General features: G+C 31.9%; 1 protein-coding gene across 9 annotated transcripts in view; it reads left to right on the forward strand.

Annotated features, from left to right (window-relative positions):
• Nucleotides 1–12,950, forward strand: part of LOC105301372 (ligand-dependent corepressor) — a 113,986-nt gene that overhangs the window by 68,438 nt on the left and 32,598 nt on the right. For all 9 annotated transcript variants that reach the window (XM_011373981.2, XM_023519833.1, XM_011373983.2 and 6 more), the window contains 3 exons: nucleotides 2,672–2,804; nucleotides 7,415–7,702; nucleotides 10,556–10,649. In XM_011373981.2, the coding sequence (XP_011372283.1) occupies nucleotides 2,672–2,804; nucleotides 7,415–7,702; nucleotides 10,556–10,649 (515 nt within the window). The remainder of the gene's footprint in view (nucleotides 1–2,671; nucleotides 2,805–7,414; nucleotides 7,703–10,555; nucleotides 10,650–12,950) is intronic.

Here is a 12,950-nt window from a genome sequence, read left to right on the forward strand (position 1 = left end):
TCATATGAAAATTCAAGAGACCCTGAATAGCCAAACAGTCTTATAAAAGAACAAATTGGGAGTACTCACACTTTCCAATTTCAAAACTTACTACAAAACTACAGTGATCAACATAGTATGTTACTGGTGTAAAGATAGATATAACGATCAATGAAATAGAATTGGAATGTCCAGAAGTAAAATTTATGGCCAGTGATTTTTCACAAAGGAAGTTGGATCCCTTTCTTAAACCATATACAAAAATTTACTCAATGAATCATAGACCTAAAAGCAAGTCCAAAAACTATAAAACTTTTAGAAGAAAACATAGGAGTAAATTGTCATGACCTTAGGTTAGCCACTGGTTTTTCAGGTACAATACCAAAAGCACAAATGACAAAAGAAAACAGGTAAATTGGAATTCATTAAAATTTAAAAATGTTGTGTTACTAACAGTAGCATTAGTGAAATGATAAGAAAGCTCCAGATGGGAAAAAGTGTTTTCAAATCATGTATCTGATAATGGAGTTATATCCAGAATATGTCAAGAATTCTTACATATTAACATTAAAAAAGTAAATAACCCAGTAAAAAACTGGCCAAAGCATATGGATAGATATTTCTCCAAAAAAAGTATTTAAATGACCAATAAGGACATGAAAAGCTGTTCAGCATTAGTCAGTAGGGAAATGCAACTCTAAATCATGAGATACTACTTGTCATGTGCTAGGATAGTGTAATCAAGAAGATAACAAGTGTCCATGAGTCTGTAGAGAAATGGAACCCTCACTGTTATAGGCAATATGAAATAGTGCAGCTGCTTTGAGAAATGGTTTGGCACTTCAAAATGGTAAACATAGTTAATGTACAGTCCAGAAATTCCACTCTTAAGTATATTTACAAGAGAAATGAAAATACACATGCACACAAAAATTTATACACAAATATTAAAAGCAGCAGCATTCATATCATAGTAGCCAAAAAGTAGAAACAATCCAAATGTTCATCAACTGATGAATGGATAAAATGTATATTCATACAATAGGATATTATGTGGAAATAAAAAGTATTACATGCTATAACTTGGATGACTTTGAAAACATTCTGAAGTCAGTCACTAAAAAACCAAATATCGTATGATTCTATTTATATGAAATGTCCAGAATAAGCCAGTCTATAAAGACAAAGGTCTTATAATGGTTGCATAGGGTTGGGGGCAAGTGGGAGAATGGTAAGTGACTGTTAATGGGTACAGGGGTCTTGGGGACAGGGAGAGAAAATGTTCTAAAATTAGATCATGGTGGTGGTCCCACACCTCTGTGAATATACTAAAAATAAACATTGAATTTTACACTTTAACTGGGTAAATTGCATAATATGTGTATTATATCTCAGTAAAACTTTTTAAAACAAAACATAGGTGTGACTATAATCCATATGAACCAACTAAAAGTAATCTGTATATTTCAGAGTCCAGGCTGATAAAATTGTTAATAGTTTGATTCAAGAAAGAACATGTAGCATCTGCCTTACTGAATGCTAGTTTAGTTGCTCTGTGTTGATTTAAGTAGCTTGACTGCTACATAAAATGTAGTTTAAGTGTAGATATTTTGTTGAGAGTCTTACTGAACTAACTACATGTAGGACTAAGGAGTTACAGTTTATGACATGTAATATGTTTTTTAAAAATCACTAAACATTGAAATGACATTAATGTATAACACCATTGAGAATTTTATTGGACTATTTAATTAATACAGGCATACCTCATTTTATTGCACTTGGCTTTATTGTAGTTTATGGGTGTTATGTTTTTCACAAATTGAAGGCAAGGCCCTCTTACCAGCAAAAAGATTACGACTCACTTTATTGCATTTGTGAGAAACCTAACCTCTGCAGTATCTTTGAGGTATGCCTGCACCTGTTCCTGATGCCTTTTCAGTGTTAAATCTATATCAAAATTAAATTATTTTAATTGTGATTCATTTTAAAAGGTTAACTTTCTTAATAGTTTCTTTAGTCCATAAGAGAGAAAGTTTTCAAACATAACTATAATAAAGGTTTTTGTAATGATTTATAAAACTTAAGATATTTTGTTTAAAAAGTTTTAAACAAATGTGGCAAACAATATGTCCTATATGGAAATGTTAAGGGATCATTATTTTAGTTTGAGTATGCAAAGGATTTCTTCATATGTGAACTATTTGTTTACAGTACATAATTGATGCTACATGTGTCTTTACAAAATATGTATTTTGGTTGTGCTGTTGACGCAATTTGGGTGATAGGAAAAATCATAACTTGTTGCAGATATCACTGAGTATATTCAGAATCTTTGAGGAAATCGTTTGTGAATTATATATAACATGCCTTCAATGTCTGAACTATCGCTATAGTGTAATAAGAACCATTATATTTGAATGCGCAAGGAAATTTTTCCTTTAGTAATTACAATTTAATTAGCATGTACAAAACTCACAACCAAAAAACATGGATAAAAACCACTCAGAGTGTATATTTATATTCACTTTGCTTTTGTGGAGATAAATTTTATCTTGGTTTGAAGCTTTAAAATATTTTAATTAAATCCATTTATGTTATCTGTTAACATTTGTGTTTGATTTCGCATTTGTGCTTTTGATACTGAATGGGGAAAGATACTTGTGCAAATATGTCACCAATATTTTTGCAGGGACACTTAGTCGGTCTGGATGAACCAGCTTCGGAAGCTGGGCAAGAAGCTCTGCTTAAACAAAAGCAAGCAAAAATCATTCGATTCGAGAGACAAGCAGAAGAGTTCCTCAATGCAGTCTTTTATAGAAAAGGTTGGTTCTAGTAAACAATGACTCTTGGCATCTTTCTGTCTTATATAAATCTCCTTAATATCAATGTCATTTTTTTAAAGTTGCTTTAAAAAATATTTTTCTTTACTGATAATACACTTTATAATTCTTTATATTTCTTTGGTCAAGTTAAATTTGGAATAGAGTTAAGACAGCCCCTCTCCCTCCATTTTGCTCTGAAGTGATGTTGCCATGTAAGTTTTAGTTAAATAGTTATTAAAATTATTATGAAAGTCTGAAAATTGTAAGATCTCAGTACATGGTATTTTGTGAGGCAGATTTTTTCACATGAACAGTCACTGTTTTTATCACTGATAACCATAAAACCAACTAAAATTTTAGTAATTTCTCACTGAAATACTATTTGGAGAGAAAATGTACAGCTATATCTTAAAATTAGATATGCAAGCCTTTTTTTCTCCTTGATATAGTCTTATTTCACTAAATTTTTAAAATTTTTAAAATTGGAAAAAGAAAGTCATTATTATAAAATAAAACATTTCCCCATACATTTGAAGTGGCATTTAATAACTCTACCTCTTACGTTTTTCAATTTATCTTTCTCCTTGAAATTTATAGGTTTGTTTTACATTTTTCTCTATCCATAAAGCATAATTGCTATCAGCCAGACCTTCAGGAAGCTTCCATTCATATCCATTCTAGTGAAGAGTCTTTACCTTCAAGATATTCTTTCTAAATGGATTTGTATTCCCTAGGTATGCCTTTCCTCTAGTTCCAAGATGGAGGTTCCTATGACAGGTTCTTAAAAAAAGTTTCCTATAAATTCTTGATAATCCTGAATGTTCTTATTTAATCTTCAGCAGAGTCAGTGATTTCATTTTCTTTAATATTTCTTCATATATATTCTAGTTTACACTTATTCATCTGGAAATGCCCTCCTTTCCTCTGAAGTTTGAAAGCGGATGTTTGCCTGTACACTAATTAAAAGGCTGATGATGAGTGTTGATTCTAATGGATTGGTTACTGTTGGAAACCAGCTGGGCTTCTTCTTAATGTAATCAATATTTTCAAAAGGGAATATAAGGTGAAGTGTCATATAAAATTAAGAGATGCACGAAATTATTGTGTGCATTGAAAGTGGCACTTTATTTTTCTTCCATTAGATCCCTAGACAAAATTAAATCTTTTAATACATCCTCACTTCTCTTTTAATAGCCTTTTGCACCCTCTGACCTAAAGCTCTCAACCAAGGCTCCTGTGCTCACCTTATCCCAATAGAGTATCCTGAATTCCAAATTTATGTTCAAGGTATTCTTAGTTTCATGAACATTTGATTGTTTTATTAAAGGAAATTAACATTTGAAGTATAAGTGACTGGATAGATCAGTTCTGTCAGTTTATTAACTAAATGAATGTCTTTACAGCTCCTCTTTTCCTCTCCTTTAGGATGTGTACTGAGTCATAAATTTAATCCTCCAGTAAATATCATTAACTGAAAAGATGAACTCCTCTCCCTAACTTATATGGAGGAACCACTTTTCATCCATTCTGCATAGAAGGAGTTAAGATCAATCATAAGCAGACTCCTAAAGAGAATTCTAGCCTACTTCTCTACTATTACCATCCCTTTGTCATGAAGGAATAACTTACAGTAAGGCTTTTACAATTTTACTTGGAAATTAAACTTTTGGAAACATAGCCTTTAGGGGAGGAATTCTTACCTTGGAATCAATCTTAGAATAAACTTATTTAAAATTTTATGGTAAGGTTAATATTGTGTATTTAATACTGGCATATGATGCTCAGAAAAGGAACTATTGCTTTGCAATTAGAAGTTCTTCCTAGCTTTATATATTAATATTATTTTTAGATATTTTATTATTCCTCTTGGAAATGTTTCAAAGATGAACATTAATACTCTCCAAATTAATACCAAAAATGTTTAGTGTCCAGAAATATGACAGACAATTTAGTCCGAAGAGACTATTTTGTTTTTAATAAATAATTTGGATATTTGAATTTGTCTTTTACTTCCAAGTATTGCAGTTGTATGTTATAAATAATTAGGTAGAAACTTAGATGCAATAAAAGTAGGTTTTTGTGGTATGGACTGAATAAATTCCAATTTAAGAACAGTATACCTTCCATAACTATCATAATCATATTTCTTTTCAGCTTGTTTTGTCACATTTTAGAAAATTTGACACTTTTCTAAAAATTGGATTCACATTTTTAAAACATGCAAGTGGCTGTGAGGTAGCATTTACATGTTTTTCTGTGCTTTTAATTTTGATCTGATTTGTTGTTTTTATTTGAATCAGTTGTGCATGTTCCCCTAGGCATGGCTAGGTTTATAGATGTTGTATTTTAAGTGAAGGAATGAAATGTGTTCAAGGTACTTTCAAAAGACATAGAAATTCAAATGGCAGAGATGTCATCAGTTCATAAACAGGAATTGTGTTTCATGATTATGTTAGCCATTCAACACAGAAGCAAAAATATGCTGCAGCCATTTAAAGCTCAAATTTAAAGCAAAAATATGCTGCAGCCATTTAAAGCTAAAAAACAAGCAGTTTATGGTCTTTATCATAAAATATTTGACTCTTACAAATCTCTTAATTATATTTATTAATCTAGTTAAACGCAAGATCTCATAAATTACTTCATTTTGCTTCCTATTTGGAAACTTTCTTTTCTATGTATTATATATTTCCCAACTTTTCAGGGGGAAAAATACACTAATATATTAAAACTTGAAATTATATGCAGTCTTTTCATTTGAAGGATCGTATGCTCTGTAAAAACATGGATCTTAAGTGAAAAGTTAAATGAATATTAATTTGAAACCTCAGTAGGTAGAGATTTTAAAAGCAGTGTGTGACTGAAATGTTTATTAAAACATTTAAGGTTAAATAAATATTTAACCACAATGCTGAAAACCTGAAACTAATATAATCTTGAATGTCAACTGTAATTAAAAAAATACATTTAAGGAACCATTGTCAGTGATTGTAGCAACTTCTGAATCTTACCTAGTTGAATACCTTTATCCCTATACCATCTTGCATGCTCAGAGTATAGAGAGGAAACTTAAAGTCAGAAATACTTCTTAGTAGCAGAAATGTTATCGGTAGAGCAAACTTTGTTATTAAACTTCAGAGAATTAAATAAATATTCTGACTTTATGACCATCTTCTGGTATTAAGTATTGTCCTTCAGAAAAGAATCGTCTGTTTTTAGGAGTCCTATGAGGTTTGGAGGTGTGTGTGTGTTCTTTGTGAAGATTTTAGGTTTTAATAATGAGTCAGTTTTTTTCCTAAGTTTATAAATCAGCCTACATTCCATACAACTTCAAAATATTATGGTAAAGTAATTTACCTTCTCTAGTTAATCTTTCTTTAAAAGACCAAAGAAACTCTGGTTTTCTGAGAACCATCTTCTAAAGCCTCAGAAGTGTGAATGGGGAAGATCGCAGGTGGAACATTAAGATCGGGGGTAAGGGGGAGTTTTAGTCAAGGCTCTACTATTAATCTATCTATAAAGATGTGAAAAGGCCACTTACTCTTTAGATCACATTTCCTTTATTTCTTAAAGAACCGTCTGATAGTAATTTATTTGATCCATTTCTTACTCAGCTAATATGAATGCATACTTTACAGCAGGCAAGATTAGGTGCTGGAGTATACAGTGGTAAACGTAATTTCTGCTCTCGGGAAGCTCAGACTACCTGATAACGTGGTAATGAAAGAGATGTGATAATATATTTATACAAAACATTTTCCCTTTTATTTTTCTCCATTTGACCTGCAAGGTCCCTTGTAGTGCTGAAAGTTTTATGAGTTGATGAATTCATATAGTCTTTATTTTAAAGTTAACATTGATTAGAAATCGAAACTTAGATGTTTACTTCATTATTTCTTTAGAGTGTATTTAAAGAACTCATGGAAAATGTGTGTATGATCTTAGGCTTTTGAGATAGAGCATTTTTAAACTTCTAGTCCAAGAATTCTAAAGTTATGGTCCCCTGACCAGCAGTATTTGAAAACTTGTTAGAAATGCCTTGAGCTCACCCTAGAACTGCTGAGTCAGTAACTGTGGGGATAGGACCCAGCAGGCTGTTTTTACAAGCCCTCAGAATGATTCTGGTGAACATTAAAGTGTGAGAATTAAGTATCCTTTTATAATGTTGGTATGCTTTCAGTCTGTGACAGAAAGTGAATTAAGCACTTATGAACTGAGTAATAAATCCAGTCTTTAACAATTCAGGAAGAAATGGCTATAGATAAATCTAGGGGGAACTAGATATCTATAGATGGTAAATGGGGAAATAATTATTTCATAAAAGAAGGATTTGGGGATTTCTGTGTCAGGTAAGTGATTCTTGCCCATAAAGATATACTATTTGTCTCTTTGATTTCATAATCCTGGGGGAGTGTTTAGAAGTAATTTCAAGAAAAGTTTATTTTTTTTAAATCTGCAACTCAAGCTTAGAGATTAAAAATACAATTATGAGGAAATGCTATTTTAGGATATTGCATTTTAAGAAAAAAAATGAAATTTTATGTTTGCTTGAAAGCTGTCTTTTTTAGTACATTGTCCCACTTTAAAAGTAAATAAATCTTTGTTTACAGACAGTCCCTGGGTCTCCGACCCCAGTATTCCCCTAGTGGCCCGTGAGATCATGCAGCGAATGATCCAACAATTTGCTGCTGAATATACCTCAAAAAATAGCTCTACTCAGGACCCCAGCCAGCCCAATAGCACAAAGAACCAAAGCCTGCCGAAAGCATCTCCAGTCACCACCTCTCCCACGGCTGCAACTACTCAGAACCCTGTGCTCAGCAAACTTCTCATGGCTGACCAAGACTCACCTCTGGACCTTACTGTCAGAAAGTCTCAGTCAGAACCTAGCGAACAAGGTATGGTTTGATGTCAAGGTCTCCTCTGTCCAATCAGAATACTTTAATTTGGGGAGAAAACAATTATTGGTAGGTAGGGCACCAGTAGCAATAATAGGCTAAAAACTAATGTGATTGTAAAATTATTGCTGACTCTGCAGTGATAGAGATGAAGTACAGGTAAAGTGGTTACCTTACCCATCAGTAGTTCATAGTCACGATTAATGTAAAACCCAGGAAAATTAAGTGGTTACAGTTGTTAATGATCTTTAAGTTACTTGATATTTATATAAGCAATTTATACTTTCAAAAATATTGTCATATCCATTGTTTTCAAAAGCCCTGTGAAAAATTAAGTTTTTTCCTTTATCCATCAATGTTCTAGGATTAGCACCTTTCTGATAATAAATATGTCTTGTTAGGTAGAAGTTATGCTCTGCAAATGAGATCATAAGGCAAAAATGTATTTTTTGCAATTTAAAAAAAAACTCAAGGTTAGACAATAGACACATTTCAGGCCGTTAGGTGTATTCAATATTTAATCAATACATAAAAACATACATACATGTACTGTATTGTGAACTAACCCTAGAGTATTTCTGAAAGGTAATTTGTTGGTGAGAATCCTAATTAAGTGAAGAGGTTAAGAGGTTATCAGTATCACTCAGCAAATATTTTTTGTATTTGAAAAGTTTACTCTCTTAAATAGATTAAATATGCCTATTGCTTTGTGATCTCATTTTACCTTTAATTCACAAAGATGAAGTGAACATTTCGACTCTGCCATTGTTTGAACCATAAAAAATTGTAAATTGGTGGTCTATACTAATAAGATTTTATTGTCTCATAATATTCAGAAAGCTTATGAGATGTTTGGGTTTATTGATGAGAAATACATGTTATTTTTGCAAAGTAAATAAGTTTAATTCTTATAAAAAACCTTTTAAATAACTTCTTTTATTGTAAGTAATTTATGAAGGATTTACACTTAATGGACTGGCTTTAGTTGCTTATTAAAGAATTTTTTTAGTTTTTCTTTGCTTTTTTTCTGTTTCTGTGTAGTGAACAACAATCGGAATCTCTTAAGTTCTAAGAGATTTCCTAGCAGACCTCCTAGTTGTCCTGTGTTCACATTGATCAGTGTACCTGGTTACCATAGTTGCAAAGTTGGTTCTTTTTCTGTTTTATTGAGGATTGTTTTCTTTACAACAATGGTAGTTTTCATTAAAATCTTTACTCAAAATATGCATTAAAAATTTCAAGTTTACAACAGAAGAATGACAGCATAGAGGTTGTTTTGAAAGTATTAATAATGAAGATAAACATACAAAGATAACACTTAGCCTAATTTAACTTCTTATAGCTCAGATTATGCTTAAGAGGTATGTTGTTTTGACAGCATGCTGTTACCAAGAGAGAAATTTGAACTAGATGATAGGATTATTTCAAATGAAATTTAAAAATTTTAATTATATTTCCCTAATGGATTTTAGTGCTTTCCACTTATATCACAGTATTTTTAGTGGTAGATTTAAACTATGTTGCCTATTTGATTAGATAGATTTAGAGGTCTTTAAATAATACTGTCTTTTGTTGGAAATATTTAAGCAGTGTATTTGCATGTTAGATAACTAATTGGATTAGATATCTAATAGGATACTTGATTTTATACAATTACAATTATGTACTTAGAAATATTAGTGACTCTAAAAGACAACAGTTATTCTGTATGAGTGTAGGCTTTTTTGGTTTATAAACTCAATTATATATTTCTAACAGCTTGAAATAAGGAGGGACAGTACCTTCAGACATAAGTCCTATGTGGATTCAATATTGGGTGAATTTTAACATAACTAGGTAGCAAGGACTCCCTGCTGGCCAACTGAACATCAGAGATGCATTGAATATTATCTTCCTCTGTTAATTTTGGACATAATGGCAACTTTAAAAGTTGTCCAGACTGTGAATTTTCTCTTCTGGACATGTCTATGAAGAGAAAAAGTCTTTGTGGGACAAGAAAGTCTTCTAATTATATGTCCTAAAAACATGAATTTGTGATTTGGTATAGTTTCTGTAAAAAAGATCTTAAACCTCTAGGCTCTCATAGGTATCAAGACTTCATTCCTTTATCTTTCCCTAAACTTGGCCCACCAATTTATAATAGCTTGTTAATTGAAAAACTTTGCCTTCATAAATATCAGCAAGGGAATTTTGAATCTCTGCAGATTTTTCCCAAAAATTTGACAACAAATACACAGTTTTTTATAGATGTGTCCAAAGAATAATTAAGATACATGCACATTATAAACAATTAACAACCGATTCATCTTACAGACTCTCTTGTATAGCATATACATGTAATTTAACCGTATAAACATATTTTAAAACGACTTTTACATAATTTAAAATTTCCTAAGTCTAGTTGTTATGTACTTTTAATGTTTCAGGTAGACTTAGCTCTCAAGAAATTGTTTTATGATTTGTATGACATTGTAGCATTAAAAATTCATATGCTTTTTGATCAAGGTAAATTTAGAAAATGAAATCTAATAGTTTTATCGCCGAACCTCATACTGTGTAAAACTGCTGTTTCTAATATCTCACTGTATCTGCAGTGATACGCTTTACCTTTTCTTTTGCCCTATTAAAATATTTAACACTTGGAGATATTAGATATAATAAACTTTGCTAAATTTATGTTGCTTCAGGAGGAACAGTGTCCTGATTCTATTAATGAATTGATTTCATAACTCACATGTATGGCTAGTTTATCTGCGTAATTGACTGGGCCTATTGCTTTGTTATTTTAACCTATTGAGTTCACATTTGATTCTAGTTTTTAATATCCTCAGGTGTTTCTTTGTATCTCTACAGACGGTGTACTTGATCTGTCCACTAAGAAAAGTCCATGTGCTGGCAGCACTTCCCTGAGCCATTCTCCAGGCTGCTCCAGTACTCAAGGGAACGGGTAAGGGAAAATATTTGTAGCCTTCCACAGTTTTATAGGGGACATTTTATCAAAGATTGATGCCAGTCTCCCTTGTATGTTTTAAAAATCCTTCAGGATAACACTCTTGTAGATGAGCCTTCAGTAAAATTATTTTCAGTTCATCAGACTAGTGAAGCACAGTCTGTGAAATCTAGAATTGATTAGTATAGATGAATTTTGCCAGTTCAGTACAATTAGTAAATAATCAGGAATATAATGAGAATGCCTTTGGATTTTTTGTTGTTGAGTGTTCTGGAGTGTGCCCCAACCTTAATAATTCCAGAGTTCATATGTAAAGGCAGTATTATGTGTGTTGAAGTTGTTGAATAAAAATTGGGCTCCAGTATTTAACTTGGTTATCTCTAATGGAGAGTGGGGGGTGGGGGGAGGAAGGAGAGAGAAGGAAGGAAGGGAAGGGGGAGAGAGAGAATGAGAGTGTATGTTCACATGAGAGTGTATGTTCGCACACGCATGTGCTGTTTGTTTATTTCTTGTTTGTTTTGGTTTGGTTTTGTTTATTGATTTGAACTGCAATTTTAACTCTGGCAGTTCAGAAAATATAATTGTATATATTTTTTCTTTTTTAAGTAAATAAGACTGGTTGTAAATGTTGATGGATGACTATCTTCTGCTGCCAAGACATTATTATATGCTTAGTTTTGATAACTGATTTTTGCCGAGTAAAGTGAATTTTCTGACTATATAATTTTACAGTGTAAGACTTGTCTAATTCTCCCTCTGTGTGTACATGATAACCATTTAGAGAAATCAGGTATCAATGAAGATGTTTAGGTGCCATATGGGAAAGGTATTTCCATAAAACTGTTGTGAGCAAAAAATCAACTTGATTTAGATGTGAAAAATAACTTCAGTAAGTTGAATTAGTTTAATATTTAGGTTTGTTTAACTTTTAGAATATCAGCATGGGGAATGGAATATCAACATAGGTGGTGAAGTGATAAGTCAACACTAAATGGACTAACCTTTTCAGCTTACTCTGAATTACCTTCAAATTAAAGGATTTCTTTACTGCCTTCTAAATTGATCCCTTTATTTTCTCTAAAATTCCATCATTTTCCTTTCTCTGTCCTCTTCTGTTTAGTCTAAAAACTTATTAATTTAATTCATTTTGCATAGTTTACCAGTCTTTTTCCTTAAGCCCTTTTCACTATAGTTTTTACTAGATATAAGTCATCATGATCCCAAATCACTGGGTTCCATTTAGACATCAGAAAACTTGAGTTGTATAATTACGGACACAGGTAGGAGAAGCCTAAGTGTGGTCTGCATGAATGAATCCCTTGCTTAAGATTCACTTTAAACTTAGCCGCCAGGTCCATGTATTATTATATGGTTGAAGTTGTTGTGTTTATCCCTCTGAATGGAAAGAAAGTGGTTTCTATGTGGTATTGTTTTCTGGGTGACAGAAACACCAACAGAACTGTCCATCTTTTAGTTGAATATTTATTGTTATCCTTATTGTATTATTTACTGTTAACAGCACAGAGTCCCTGTAGACGTTTGAAGTACATAGCTGGTTTATCATTACTTCTGCAAAGTTCCACTTTTGTGCCTACTTAATGTAATCATTCCCCTTGGGCATGCTTTACCAGTTGCCAGTTTTATCATTGATGATCTTTCTCTATTGTGAAAATGAAAACCTTATGAATTAACTTTGTATAAGTAATAGACTTTTTAAACAGTATTTGAAAACTGTTCACTTGAAATTGCAAAATTGATGTTTGGTATTTTAAGAAGAGAAGTTTTTTTAAAACTGCTACAAAATTATTTCTATACCTGCGACAATAATTATTTTCAGTAGCTAGAACTTAAGGAACAAATTTTGGGGACAATAAAGTGCAGTTTCTTTAAAGCTTGGATTATTTCAAATGGAGAATCAGTGGTACTCATATATCTGCAATTAATAGTGTTTTAAAATGAAGAAGTGTGGTAAGTTATAATACAATGGGTGTTTTGGTTTGGGGTTGTTTTTTCCTCTTGGGGCTTGTAGCCATATTTTTTCCCACGAGCAAAATAAGAAATGTTATTTGGAGTTGTTTGATTTTTGGTAATGAGCATAAACTTGTTTGCGAGATAAACGAGCAATTATCTGTGGGTTCCACCAATGTAAATGTTTCCAGTTTTATAGCTGGTTGTCATGAATGTTGGATATGTTGCATTAAAATAATTTGGCTTACTCTTTTATTACTGTACTTGTTTAGTGGTAACGTCACATTGGTTAAACAATTCTGTGTAGATCTATGGAGACTTGATGATTAC

This window comes from Pteropus vampyrus, unplaced genomic scaffold, assembly GCF_000151845.1.
Source record: "Pteropus vampyrus isolate Shadow unplaced genomic scaffold, Pvam_2.0 Scaffold238, whole genome shotgun sequence".
NCBI classification, from domain to species: Eukaryota; Metazoa; Chordata; class Mammalia; order Chiroptera; family Pteropodidae; genus Pteropus; species Pteropus vampyrus.